At 48.7% G+C, this 13,882-nt stretch overlaps 2 protein-coding genes across 4 annotated transcripts; both read left to right on the forward strand.

The window, feature by feature from the left end:
* Positions 1 to 3,004: 3,004 nt before the first annotated feature.
* Slc10a3 (solute carrier family 10 member 3) lies at positions 3,005 to 7,928 on the forward strand. 3 transcript variants are annotated; one of them, XM_026777811.1, is made up of 2 exons: positions 3,005 to 3,064; positions 5,721 to 7,928. In XM_026777811.1, the coding sequence occupies exon 2, from the start codon at positions 5,852 to 5,854 to the stop codon at positions 7,280 to 7,282; it is 1,431 nt and encodes a 476-aa protein (XP_026633612.1). In that variant the 5' UTR covers positions 3,005 to 3,064; positions 5,721 to 5,851; the 3' UTR covers positions 7,283 to 7,928. The 3 variants fall into 3 exon arrangements, with proteins under 3 accessions (XP_026633612.1, XP_005370740.1, XP_026633611.1); XM_005370683.2 differs by lacking the exon at positions 3,005 to 3,064 and adding an exon at positions 3,163 to 3,220; XM_026777810.1 differs by lacking the exon at positions 3,005 to 3,064 and adding an exon at positions 3,348 to 3,424.
* Positions 7,929 to 8,176: 248 nt separating this feature from the next.
* Ubl4a (ubiquitin like 4A) lies at positions 8,177 to 12,762 on the forward strand. The gene is made up of 4 exons (XM_005370685.2): positions 8,177 to 8,315; positions 8,479 to 8,584; positions 8,837 to 9,045; positions 9,160 to 12,762. The coding sequence occupies exons 1-4, from the start codon at positions 8,268 to 8,270 to the stop codon at positions 9,268 to 9,270; spliced, it is 474 nt and encodes a 157-aa protein (XP_005370742.1). The 5' UTR covers positions 8,177 to 8,267; the 3' UTR covers positions 9,271 to 12,762.
* Positions 12,763 to 13,882: the final 1,120 nt, after the last annotated feature.

Here is a 13,882-nt window from a genome sequence, read left to right on the forward strand (position 1 = left end):
CTCAATAAATAAATAAATTTAAAAAAAGATACACTTCAAAATTGTTTTACCATCATTTTCATAGCTGTGGATGTAGGTCAGTTGGCATGAACAAGGCACTGAATTTGATTCTCAGCACCATATAAATTGGTTTTGGTGTTGTGATGATGCAAGCAGAAAGATTCAAAGTTCAAGGTCATCTCAGCTACCTTAGGAATTTGAGGTCAGCTCTGAGATTCTGTCTCATAAACAAACAAACAAACAAATAAATAAATAAATAAATAAATAAATTAGTCTAGCTGCTTCTTTTTAGGGAAAATACCAAATGGCAGATGACGCTGGTGCAGCAAGAGTGCCCAGGGACGTAGGGCTCCAGGATTAGGAAGCTACATTGGCTTCCATAGAGTATTTGGCAGTGGTTTTAGGCACCATGGTCATGGTTGAGGCCATGGCTGTGGTCAGCACTTGTGAAGGTAAAGCCAAAGATGAAGAGTGTTTCCCCATCAGTAAGCTGGGCCTTCTGGTCAAGGATATGAAGATCAAGACCATGGAAGAGATAAATCTACCTGTTCTCCCTGCCCCATTAAGTATTGACTTTTTCTTGGGTGCATCCCTAAAGGATGAGGGTCTAAAGGTCATCCCAAATGGGAGGCGGTGGTGGGGAGGAGGCAGAAATCTTTAATAAATAAATAAAAAAAAAGAAACAGAAGAGAAAAAAGAGTGGAGATCAGTAGAAGAAAAATAAAATAAAATAAAGGTCATCCCAGTGCAGAAAGACTCTGGCTAGCCAGTGGATCAGTTTCAAGGCTTGTGTCACTATTATGGACTACAATGGTGATGTTGGTCTTGGTGGTAAGATCTCCAAGGAGGTAGCCACTGCCATCTGAGGGGCCATTATCTTGGCCAAGCTTTCCATTGTCTTTGTGCAGAGAGGCTACTGGGGGAATAAGATTGGCAAGCCCCACACTCTTACATGCAAGGTTTGGTTGACAAGCTGCTTGGCTCTGTGTTGGTGCATCTCATCCCTTCACCCAGGGGCACTGGTATAGTCTCTGCTTTCTGTGCCCAAGAAGCTGTTGCTGATGGCCAGTATTGATGACTGCTACACATCAGCCAGGAACTGCACTGACACCCTGGGCAACTTTGCCAAAGGCACCTTTGATGCCATCTCCATAACCTACAGCTACCTGACCCTACCCTCTAGAAATAGACTATGTTCACCAAGTCTCCTTATCAGGAATTCACTGACCATCTTGTGACCTGCACAAGAGTCTCTATACAGAGGACCTATGCTCCAGCTATGACCACCACATAAGGGTTTTTGTTGTTGATGTTTGTTGTTGTTTTGTTGTTTAGAGACAGGGTTTCTCTGTGTGTAAAGGTTTTTATACAAGAAAAATGAAGTAAATCAAGTCTATTTTTTTAAAAGTCTAAACATGGCTGCCCCCAGCAGTGATTCTATGGAACTGCATACAAGTGGCAATTAGCCTATTGCTTTTTTTATCAGAAAAAAATTCCTCAGATGGTAGCATCAAGTGAGCAAAGAAAGGTTTGCTCAACTTGTCCATACACTAAAGTACCTTTGACAGAGAGGCTGGCTTGCATAGAGTTATGAGTTGAGTTCAGTTTTCCTTTTATTCCCCCTGAGACAGGGTTTCTTTGTGTGGCCTTGGCTGTGCTAAAACTCACTCAGTAGACCAGGCTAGCCTCGAACTCACAGAGATCTGCCTGCCTCTGTCTCCCTTGAGTGCTGGTATTAAAGACGTATACTATCCCCACAAACTGGGTTGTTTTCTTCACAAGAACTTCAGAATACACTACAATGGAAAAATCATATTATTGATGGAATGAGGCTTTATGTACAAGCTTAGAGACCAAAGCTTTGCACCAAGATCAAACATCTATGAAGAGAGATTTCTGAATCTAAAACTATCCATTAAATAAATGTAACTGAGAATAGAATTTAAATGTATTTATGGTATCGGATTTACTATTTTTAAATTATATGTGTGTGTCTTTGTAGGGGTATGTGCACATGATTGCAGGTGATTTCAAAGTCCAGACGAGGATATCAGATTTCCTGCAGCTGGAGTTACATGCCACATGTGGGTACTGGAACCAAACTGAGGTCCTCTTCAAGAACAGTACATGCTCTTAACCATTGAACCATTTCTCTCTAGCTGCAAGATAAATGTATATTTAATACTATTATTATTATTATGGTTTTTGAGACAGGGTTTTTCTGTATAATCCTGGCTGTCATGGAACACTATACATCAGGCTGGCTTCAAACTCACAGAGATCGCCTGCCTCTGCCTCCCAAGTGATGGGATTAAAGACATGCATCACCGCACCTGGCAAGTCTCACTTTTAAAAAAAATAATAATAATAAAGTTTATTTTGTACTCTTGGAAAAGAGAAGCGTACAAAATAAAGAAGCACTTGGGAGGCAGAGGCAGGTGAATCTCTGTGAATTTGAGGCCAACCTGACCTACAGTGTTTCATGACAGCCAGGATTACACAGAAAAACCCTGTCTCAGAAACCATAATGATAATAATAGTATTAAATATACATTTATTTGGCATCTGGAGAGAGATGGTTCAATGGTTAAGAGCATGTACTGATCTTGCTGGGACGGCAGTTAACAGAACCACCTGCATACAAATCACCTTTTTTTAAAGATTTTATTTTTATTTTATGTGTATGAATTTTGTTTACCTGCATGATTGATGGGTAGAGGCCAGAAGGGTATCAAATCCCCCAGAACTGTAGTTACAGGTGGTTGTGAGCTAAGTGGGTGATGGAGAATCGAACAAAAGTTGTAAGTGCTCCTAACCACCATACCATCGCTTCAACCCCCACATCACCTTTAATTCAATATTTGTTTACTATCTTCTGACATCCTTTCTACACCTTACCACACCACCCACTTCCCCCCCCCCCCAGAACATAACTACACAATGTAACTATTTCACAGCACGCCGAGCAGCGCGGACACAGGAAGTCAGGTCTCACGTGGTAGGGCCTGTTCGTCGCTCCCAGAAACATCACATCCTGTGGGAACCCGACCTGCCCCTTCCGGAGGTGAGGGCCTCTGTAAGAGGGCGGAGTCCTAGCACGCGGGTGGAGCCTCTGTGGGGCGGAGCCTGTGGGGGCGGGACGAAGTCCGGGCGGGCCGAGCTCGCCCGCACCTGCTGGCCCAGACGCCGCTTGTGCGGAGCTCTGTGGCTGCGGAAGCAGGTGAGAGACTTCTACCGGGAAGGGGATGAGGGGAGGTGGCTTATGGCTCCGACCGCAGTCCGTGATCACCCGCTCGGGCCAGGCCCAGCGTGAGGCCTTGCGGGCGCCGGAGTGACGTGAAGGCTCTCCTGAACCCAAGACTGACTGCGGGGTCGTGAGCCCTTCCAAACTTCTCCAACCACCTGACAACCCTAGGACTCCCAGGTGCGGAGGAGGCCTGGTCATCACTGCCAGATATCCTAACCCCCAACACTTGGCTGCTGTGGAAAAAGCTTTCCGACAGGATTGCTTCGTCAGCTTTGGAGTGTTTTTACCGTAACTCATCCATCCCCTCCATCAGCAGAGGTCTAGGATAGGGGCCAAATCCCTCTTGCAGTGACTCAGGTCCACCATTCCTACTGGAAGGATGGGGTATGGGTGGATGGCCGTTAACCTCTCCCTTAACTGGTTCACACCACTCTGATGCGTACATCTTTTCCTCTCCACTTGACTTGTTACCCTACTCTGGTTTTTTGCCTCCCTCTTCATCGGTAAGACACAGGGCTGAACCAGGGTCCCCAGGGTAAGTGATCCATACTCAGCAAAGGCCATATAGATGGAGGTCTGGGGCCAGAGACTGATCAGGATCCAGAGAACTTAAAGGCACCTGGCAAGCCATAATGTAAAACCTGCTGTGTCCACTGCCATCTAGTTGCCCCAGTTCTAGCAGGTAATACTAGGGTGATAACTATCTAGTTGAGACATGGAAAGAGGCAGACCCCTCCTTTCACACCAAGTTACTCCACCCTTAGAAATACTCAGGTTCCACTGTAAGTTTAAATTTCTAGTAGGTGGCTCACACTTTTATCCCAACATTTAGGTGTAATCAGAGACTGCTCTTTTCTTCTCCCAGCCACTCAGACCCAAATAATCACATAGAAACTATACTCTATATTCTCCCAGCCTGGCTATATTCTGCCCTGCCATAGGCCAAAGTAGTTTATTAATCAGTGGTAATAAGCCATATTCCTAGCATACATCATTTTGGGAGGCAGAGGCAGGTAGATCTTTGACTTCCAGCCCACTCTACATGGTGAATTAATTCCAAGCCAGCTGAGGCCCTTTCTCAACAACAAAAAGTCTCTGGTAGGACTGAATGTGGTAACCTACTCCTTTTAATTCCAGCACTTAGAGACAGAGACAAGCAGATCACTGTGTGTTTAAGGCCAGCCTAGTGTACATAGTGAGTTGCAGGCCAACCAGGACTACATATAGAGACCCTGGAAGGGGAATGTATGCCAGAGTCTCTGAGCAGAGGTTTTCGGATATAGAAGTAACTATGAGAGTTCAAATTCTGAATCTGGGGAGCTTTAACAAGAGGTTACCTTGTGAATATCTAACCCAGTACTACTGTAACTTCCTTGAGAAGTAGGGATGTGCTTCTCACAAGGACTCCCATCTCATTAGTATAGGAGGGCAGGTAGGACAGGACATGTAGCCACAACAATGGTTTACCCAACTCCATGTCAGTAGCAAACATCACCCCCTGCAGACACTGGTTCAGTAAGTCACATACTGTCCATGTCACTTTGTCACCACTTTGTAGCTGGCAAATGGCATTCAGATTCCCCTATTCTGTTTTAGAACCTGGATCTGGTACAAGGCAATGTTCCCATCAGCACCCTTTTTTTCTTCATTTTTGGAGACAGGGTTTCTCTGTGTATTCCTGAGACTCGGTTGTAGTCCAGACTGGCCTCAAATTTACAGAGATCTGCCTGCCTCTGCCTCCTGAGTGCTGGGATTAAAGGTGTGCGCCACCATCTCCCATTGGCACATTTTGTTCTCTGACTAGTCTCCTTGTCTTCCCCAGGAAGCTATTTTTTTTATTTGATTTGCTTTGTTTGGAAACGGAGTATCAAGTCCTCCCCCTGGAACTGGCTATGTAACTGAAGGGTGATCTTGAACTGATTGTCTTGCCTCCACTTCCCAAGTGCTAGGATGACAGCAGTGAGCCACAATACCTAGCCCCTCTAGGAAACAGTTTGTTTTTCTTTTTTTTTTTTTCGAGACAGGGTTTCTCTGTAGCTTTGGAGCCTGTCCTGGAACTAGCTCTTGTAGACCAGGCTGGTCTCGAACTCCCAGAGATCCGCCTGCCTCTGGCACCATAGGAAGCAGTTTAGTTCATTCCTACAGTGCTATTACGGCATCTTGATAGTGTGGAGTGGACTAGTGGTGACAGGGTTAGAGATTGCTCCCCTAAAACCCTCAGTACTAGAACATCTCTAAAAGGTCACCGTAGTAAGTAAGTCCAGAGAATTGGCAGACTGAGTGCGGTTTCCTATATGTAGGTGACCTCTCTTGAGGAATGAGAAGCTTGAGGCAGCTGTACTGGAGGAAATGGTTGCAAGGATCAGTACTATCCCCAAACTAGAAGTAAAAGGTTCTCTGAGAGCCCCATGCTCCTGAGCTTGCAGTTTCTCCTCTCATATGCTTTTTTTTTTTTTGCCCCTTCTCTTTTCAGAGGAAGCCGTGATATCAAAGAAGACCACACAGGACCAGGACCTTCCCATGGACCCTTCTCAGGATATTCCAATAGCACAAGCAAGGGTGTTCCTCTAAGACAAAAGGAGCCACGATCCTTTGAGAAGTGCCATGGTGGTCAGGAGAAGCAGAGGTAGCTCCCAACAGTTGCCTAGCCTGGGACAGGGTGGTTGTACAAGTCTCCTAGATATGCTCAGAGCTACCCTGCTGCTCATCAGCCTTCCATGGGGGGCCCAAGTGATGGCCAGTGCCAACCTCAGCACTGCTCTCAGCCACACTGTGCCACTGACTGGTGGTCACTATTTGAGCATTGGGGATGGCTCAGTGACAGAGTTTGAGTTCCCTGAAAAGAGTGAGGGTATCATTGTGATCTCTAGCCAATACTCAGGACAGGCCAATGGGACAGGAGTCAGCCCCACACTGAGGGTTATATCCCTGGACACAGAGGTACTAACCATCAAGAATGTGAGTGCCATAACCTGGGGCAGTGGGGGTGGCTTTGTGGTGAGCATCCACTCAGGTCTGGCTGGGCTGGCCCCACTCCACCTCCAGCTCATGGACTTCCATGAGGCCCCACCCTTGCTGATTGAAGAACGAAAAGATTTCTGCATCAGGGTGTCACCTGCTGAAGATATCCCTTCTACCCTCAACCCCAACTTGGGCCACTTCTCAGAGAACCCAATTCTGTACCTGCTCCTGCCTCTTATCTTTGTCAACAAGTGTTCATTTGGGTGCAAAGTGGAACTTGAAGTTTTGAAGGAGCTTCTGCAGAGCCCCCAACCCATGCTGTTGGGTCTCTTGGGCCAGTTTCTGGTCATGCCCTTCTATGCTTTCCTGATGGCCAAAGTCTTCATGCTACCCAAGGCCTTGGCTCTGGGCCTCATCATTACCTGCTCATCACCTGGCGGTGGGGGGAGCTATCTTTTCAGTCTCCTCCTTGGAGGAGATGTCACCCTGGCCATCTCCATGACTTTCATCTCAACAGTAGCTGCCACGGGTTTCCTGCCACTCTCATCAGCTCTCTACAGCCGTCTTCTCAGCATCCATGAAACACTCCACGTGCCCATCTCCAAGATACTGGGGACTCTGCTGTTCATCGCCATCCCCATAGCAGCAGGTGTGGTGATCAAGTCTAAGCTCCCCAAGTTCTCAGAGCTGCTGCTACAGGTCATCAAGCCCTTCAGCTTTGTACTTCTCCTAGGTGGCCTATTCCTGGCCTACCACATGGGGGTCTTCATCTTAGTGGGAGTCAGGTTACCCATTGTACTGGTGGGCTTCACAGTGCCTCTGGTTGGCCTCTTGGTGGGCTACAGCCTAGCCATGTGCCTGAAGCTGCCGGTGGCCCAGAGGCGAACAGTCAGCATTGAGGTAGGGGTGCAAAACAGCCTGCTAGCCTTAGCCATGCTGCAGCTGTCTCTGCGCCGCCTTCAAGCAGACTATGCTTCTCAGGCCCCCTTCATTGTGGCACTGAGTGGTACCTCCGAGATGCTGGCTTTGGTTATTGGCCAGTTCATCTACAGCAGCTTGTTTCCTGTTCCCTGAGGACCCTGGCTAAAGTTTTCTAACCCCAGTCCCCATACTCCATCCACTCTCCCCACAGTTCTTGTGTACCAAAGGCCTTTAGTTCTCATGCATTCAGACAAATCCAGGCTTATTTTTTGTTACTTTATTTTTTCAGCTTTCAGTGCCAAAGAGGCCAATGCTGAGTTAGAAATATATTTCAATAAAGGACAAAAGCAAGTTTGGGTCCATTACAGTCTTTGTCCCTTGAAGCCTATGAATGGGGATAGGAAGTGTGTCTGGGCTGGTATGGGCCAGAATGGTGAACAGGCTTGGTGATCCTGCAGAGCCTACTCTCTCCTGGCTCCCTGTTTTGCACATGGTAGACAAGTGTTGTACCTTTGAGCTGTATCCCCAGACCTACAAAAGCTTTTCTCTATCAGCTCTCCCCAACGGGGCAGACCTCTCTGTTCTATAATGAGTAAGGAGATAAAAGGCCTGGGTTCAATACTTCAGGGCCTCAGTCAGGATATTTTTGCAGCCAGACTAGAAAGGAAGAAGTAGAAAGCCTCGGGCTATGGCAGGTAGGACTGGATCATTTCTGTATCTGAGAGACATCACTAGTCTGCACTGACTTGGTCCACCAGCAGCGTAGGAATTAGCGCACCAGGCCTTGCCTGAAGCTGACACCCTGGTCCTTCTACTTACAGCTTCTAAGTAAAGCAAGCCTGACCCCGCAGGTTCCTCGCTTCGGTCCCAGGGGGCGGGATACCCCCACTTCCCCACACCAAAGCCACTGAAGGCTTGTAGGCCGAGGTGGGGGGCAGGGAGGCAGACTCTACCCCAGGCTCCGGCAGGCGCGAAGGCCCGGAGGCGGGACTGAAGAACGTGGGCTGGAGCCACGCGGCGGGCGCGCCCCTTTCTCGGCTTCCGGCGGGCGGTTCCGGCGCGCGCCCGGGGCGGCAGCGCGCGCGGCAGGGAACCATTGGGGTTTGCATTGGCCCTAGTGGACGTGGCTGTGGACACCATGCAGCTGACCGTGAAGGCGCTCCAGGGCCGGGAGTGCAGCCTACAGGTAAGGTCACCCCTGCAGGCTGCTGCACTCACATACTCTTGCCGCTGGGAGCCAATGGCGGGCGGGGGAGGTCGGGAGAGCTGACTCCAGGAGGGGGCACTAGGGCTTCGTCCACCCAGGGAATTCAGGCTAAACCCTTGCCTCTCCACCTCGGCCCGGTCAGGTGCCGGAGGACGAGCTAGTGTCTACACTGAAACACCTGGTCTCGGATAAGCTGAATGTCCCTGTGCGCCAGCAACGTCTGCTGTTCAAGGGCAAGGCCCTAGCAGGTAACTAGGGAAAGAAACCATCCAGGGACCCCCACAGGAAGTTGGAAACAGGGGGGACGGGATGTACAAGCCAGTGTAATGAATTAGGGCACTGGCTGCCATTGGACCTCAGAAAAGTAATTGAGCCACCACCACCCCACCACCCCATAGCCAGATGCTGCAGTGCTTCACTCTGGCTGGCTGTGGCAAGATTGCTCTCTGGCCACCCCCACAGCAGTGAGGAAGGAACCCCACCAATCTCTTCTTTGGCAGATGAGAAACGACTGTCAGATTACAACATCGGGCCCAATTCTAAGCTCAACCTAGTCGTTAAACCTTTGGAGAAGGTGCTACTAGAAGAAGGGTCTGCCCACAGACTGGTCGACTCCCCACCCCTACCCCTCTGGCAGCTGATCTCCAAAGTCCTGGCCCGTCACTTCAGTGTAGCAGATGCCAGCAGGGTCCTGGAACAACTACAGAGGGTGAGGAGAGTAATGCTGGACCTCCAATCTTAATGCTTCTAGCCCCAGCCCCTCCTGTTCTAGCATACTCCTTCAACCGGCACTCCCTGAACCCACCTGCTCTTCTCTCCTCAGGATTATGACAGGTCCCTGAGCCGCCTAACACTGGATGACATCGAACGTTTGGCCAGCCGCTTTCTACACCCTGAAGTAACTGAGGCTATGGAAAAAGGGTTCTCCAAATAGCATTCTGGGATTGGGGGGGAGAAATTCTAGGTCAGGCCACAGCTGCATGTTGCATTAAATGTGTTCTCATGTCGCAGTTTGGCTCATAGTGATAATAATAGCTGGTATGTACCCAGCTCTTGCTAGGTGCTAGGCACTACTCAAAGTACTTGGCCTGAATTCTCTTCTGCCTCCCACAGGACAGTTGAGGTTGCACTGTAGAGACACCTAGCAATGGCTTGGGACAGCCAGAGTCCAAGTCTAGCCAGTCTTAGAAGTGCCTCTGTAGGAGAAAGAGTGTGCTGTTTTGAGGGATGGGCCTTACCATTCCCATTTAGGCCACTCAGCATACACCCTCAACTCCCTCAGGAAGCCGCTAGTCCCTGTCACTTGCCCTCTAGTGTATCTGGCATAGCCCTTGGCAAATCTCCATAGGAAGCCAAGTGGTAGCCATCCAGGGCCCCTCTGCTGCAGCAGCCAGTGTGCTCTTGATGTATAACACAGGGGCTGGAGGATCAGAAAGATACCCCAGCTCCGATGTATGACTTGAGTCAAGTTTCCGTGCCACTTTGGTCCCCAACCATTGAATCTGTTCAATGATGGCCACTCATCTGACCTGAATAAGTTTCCTTCCCCCTTTGCCAGCTCAAGGTAGGAGTCTCTGCTCTCATCACCTGCACTTCCACCTTGTGTTCAGTAAGCAAACTGAAGCCAAGCATGGGCCACAGATGGAGTATCCTGGGCCTCCGTGACATAGCTCTTCTTGGGGCCACCCTATCTGCTTGGCTCCTCCTGGAAGTGGGTCTCATCCATGAGGGACAGCAGGTGACTCAGCAAGGCATTGTCACAACTAGGACTCTGCCTTGGTCTCCTCACCCAGCGCTCACTCACAACATGAGACGGATGCTTCCTCTGCCACCTGTGTACAGGGGCTTTACTTTGCACACCTTCATTGCTTAAGAAGAAACTCAGGGTGCTGAGGAGGAAATAGAGATATAAGCCGAAGACAGTGATTCTTCTTTTCAGTGTACCTATGCTTGGGTGCTAAAGGTCATGTAAGTATTAGCTCCTTTGAGGAGGACCCCCTGGGAGCAGTTGAGGCTGGAAGATAGCCACCTTCAGGACACGACTCCTGCCCCTCCACTCTTGCCAAGGAAGCCACTCTGAATGTTGTCGGGCTACATTTGCCTTTCTTGCCCAAGGGCCTCCTGGGACAAATCTTGAGTCCCCATAATGGAATGATAAACTAAAGTGAGGCCTGAGGGGATGAGCAGCTGATAGACCCTGGTCCTCCCTAAGACTTGGGATATCACATCAGGGACCTGCTTGTGAGCACATATATGGACTGGCAGCTCAGATAATAAGCTTACCAATGTCCTTGTTCACTTTGAGTCAGGGAACGTGTTTGGAAAATTAAATAACACTAAAGGTGTATGTGAGACTTTTCACCAAAATGAACTCTATTAATAAACTAGGCTGCTTTTGGTTTCCAATAATTGGTTTAACAACACAGGAAACATGTTGGCTTATAAAACTGAAAAAGCCCAGGAGTGCTGGCAGTGGATGAACAATTTCACCAGCTTTTTTCTTGCCTCCCACCACTACTTCCAAGGATCAAAGGGTGGCTGCCTGCAGCTTCATCAAAACCCTTCATTCTCTGCCAGTGAGGAGCACTTTCTCTCTGTAGCATAGCTTCTGTCTCAGATGCCCCAGCAAATAAATGCTGTCTCTTATTGGTCAGAACTGAATCCTGTGTAATTACTTGGGCTGGGCATATGGGAAAAGGAGCTGTTGATTATCTGTTAACAGCTACTCAGCCGGTCTTGGTCTACTTTCCTGGGCATATGTGAGCTGTACCAGCTGTCCCTCATTCTGGTGGATGCAGATGGCAACTGTCCACTACAGGAAATAACTAAACCAGAAAGAGCTTGACTCCCTTGGAGATAGTAAAGGAGGAAGGGATGAGGACTCAAGACAAGGAATGTTTTCTGAGACTTGCATCCAAAGACTCTTCAAGTTTCTAAAGGTAGAAACAAACCATGGACGTGTTCATGAGTCTCTTGAGCCAGTGTTCCTCAATTCAGAGCACCGGAAATCTTTAAAATGGTCACCTTAGCCAGAGATGAGACAGTGGTGTTTAGATGAGTACAATTGGCAGGTTTTGCTGTGTAGCTACCTATAGAGCAAGAAAATAGAGGGTTCATCGGGAATCAGGCTATGCCTGAAACAGAAAATTCACAAGTGTAGGAATGGGTCCAATTGACAACTGATTGCCTTGGGAGGCTGGGATGGCTATATGTGGGAAGTCAGGGACAGGAGATAAGATTGGACATAGAGATAAGTGAAGAGCCCTCAAAGGGGGCCCTATAATGAAAAGGCTGATCCAGAAAAGTAGGAAGACACCTTTCGATAGTCAACTATTGTATTTCTATGCAGAGCACTTCCCGTTTCATTCTCTTCTGACTGCCAAATGTAGGAAGTAGGTGAGCAATAACTTGAACCCAGGTCTAGCTTTATTCTTTGGGCTCATGTAAGCATACTGCTATAGCCAGGAATTTTCTTTACACGGAGAATCTTAGATACTGGAAGGATGACTGAGGTGGCTGACCTGAGAAAGGAGCTAAGGAAGAAAGGAGAGGTCTCAAATTCAAGGAGCCAGCTTCACTAACCAGAGGAGTTTAGAAGGGAGCCCGAGGTAAAGGTATTGATTGACAGGAGGTGGTCACAAGTGCAAGTCAAGGGCAGGCCTCCAGAAGAGAGAGACCATCGGTGCTGCCACTACAGGGACAAGATGGAGCCTCTCTCTGGAGTTCTTAATATGTAGGTTATTGCCACTATATGACAGGCCAAGGAGTCCTCAGGAACCTCTCATTCCACAAGATGTGTGTACAAAGGAATGGAGACAAATAGGTAATGTTTGTTAGGTCTCAAATCCAGAACAAATGGCTGAGATGCCTACTGAACATATCAAAGCAGACACAGCCACCAGGTTCTCCCATATCTCTCAGTCCCTACCTATTCCAGGATCCTCCTGGCTGGCATTCCCCATCCCCTATGCTCAACGTCTCCAGCCCAGGAGCCTGGGCTGCTCTTCTATAAATAATCCAACCATTTTGGTTGCCTGACCTTTTTGTCTGGCCCTTACCTTCCTGGCTTCTTGGTCCCTTCCCACTCCACACTATCCTCACATGGGTCAGGGTCATGTCCACTCTGGACTCCCCCTGATGTTCCTGCCTCTGGGTATGCTCTCCCACATGTCTGCAATACACTTTCTCCTCCACCGCACCTAGGAGCAGTCATGTTCATTTCCTTTCCTTTTCCTTTTATTTCTTTTTTCATTCAGTGTTAAGCCTTGGGGAGTTCTGTCAGGGCAAGGATGTCAGATAAGAGGAGGGAAGACAAGAGATGACAAATGCTGCTTGAATAAGCAATAGGAAGGGGGCCATAAGAGGAGGCTGGGAACTTGGTGAAAATAGAGTGACTGCAGGATGCAGACCTTCCCTTTGCCCTGAATTTGGTATGGCCCTCCATGTACCAGCAGACTCTAAATTCTTGGGGCCCTCATCAGGGATTGGAACATTAGCCATAGGCACTGTGCCCTGCTGAGCCGCACATGTACACCCAAGTGGCAATAATCCGCTCCCTGCTCCCTGCTCCCTGCTCCCTGCTCCCTGCTCCCTGCTCCCTGCTCAATACAAGTTCTTGAGAACCCTTCCTGACTCTCAAATTGGGGCCCTGGTCCTAGGTATGAGATATGATCTATCACACCAGAGATAGCAGCAGAAATGAAGGTCCCAGCTCAGGTGGTCTCCCAAAGACAGAAATGTTCAGAGAGCTGGGATGAGATATTTGGTGGGCCAGCAGGAGTGGCAGACTCAGGAGCTCAGCTTTTATGGTGAGCCTCATTGAGTTGGATATTCACAGGGGATAGATTAATTAATGAGACAGTTTTTGGTGTGAACTTCTGATTTCTTTCATGTCTATATGAACATGGCAAAGTAACACAAGAAGAGCCGCCAAACAACCACATTTTATTTTTATTTATGTTTTTTTGTTTCTTTTTTGTTTGTTTGTTTGTTTCTGTTTTTTAATTTATTTATTTATTTATTAAAGATTTCTGGAGCTCCTTCTGCAGGGCTGTCTTTCTTATGCACAACCGAGCCCCCCAGCCCCCCCCCCAACCCTGCCCTGCTGTGTGCTAGGACCAGTGCTCAAGAACAGTTTTAAGTTCCTACACTAAGGCTACCCACCCAGAGCGGTGAGTGCCTGCCTACTGGGCAGGCCTCAAGGTCCCCTGTAAGGGAGCCCTGGCACCTTCAGCTTGTGCTCCAGGGTCTCCTGTGCTCTCCTGGACCCCGCCCTTCCTGCCCCGTTCTTCCTTTTGTCCCTGGATCATTGGGCTACCAGGCAGCCCTGTTTAGGTGCTGAGGAGTTCCATCTGGACGGAACCTTCATCTGGCCATGGATGGAGATAGAGACAGAGACCCACACTGGAGCACCGGACTGAGCTCCCAATGTCCCAATGAGAAGCAGAAGGAGGGAGAACATGAGCAAAGAAGTCAGGACCACAAGGGGTGCACCCACCCATGGAGACAGTGGGGCTGATCTATTGGGAGCTCACCAAGGCCAGCTG

This window comes from Microtus ochrogaster, unplaced genomic scaffold, assembly GCF_000317375.1.
Source record: "Microtus ochrogaster isolate Prairie Vole_2 unplaced genomic scaffold, MicOch1.0 UNK85, whole genome shotgun sequence".
NCBI classification, from domain to species: domain Eukaryota; kingdom Metazoa; phylum Chordata; class Mammalia; order Rodentia; family Cricetidae; genus Microtus; species Microtus ochrogaster.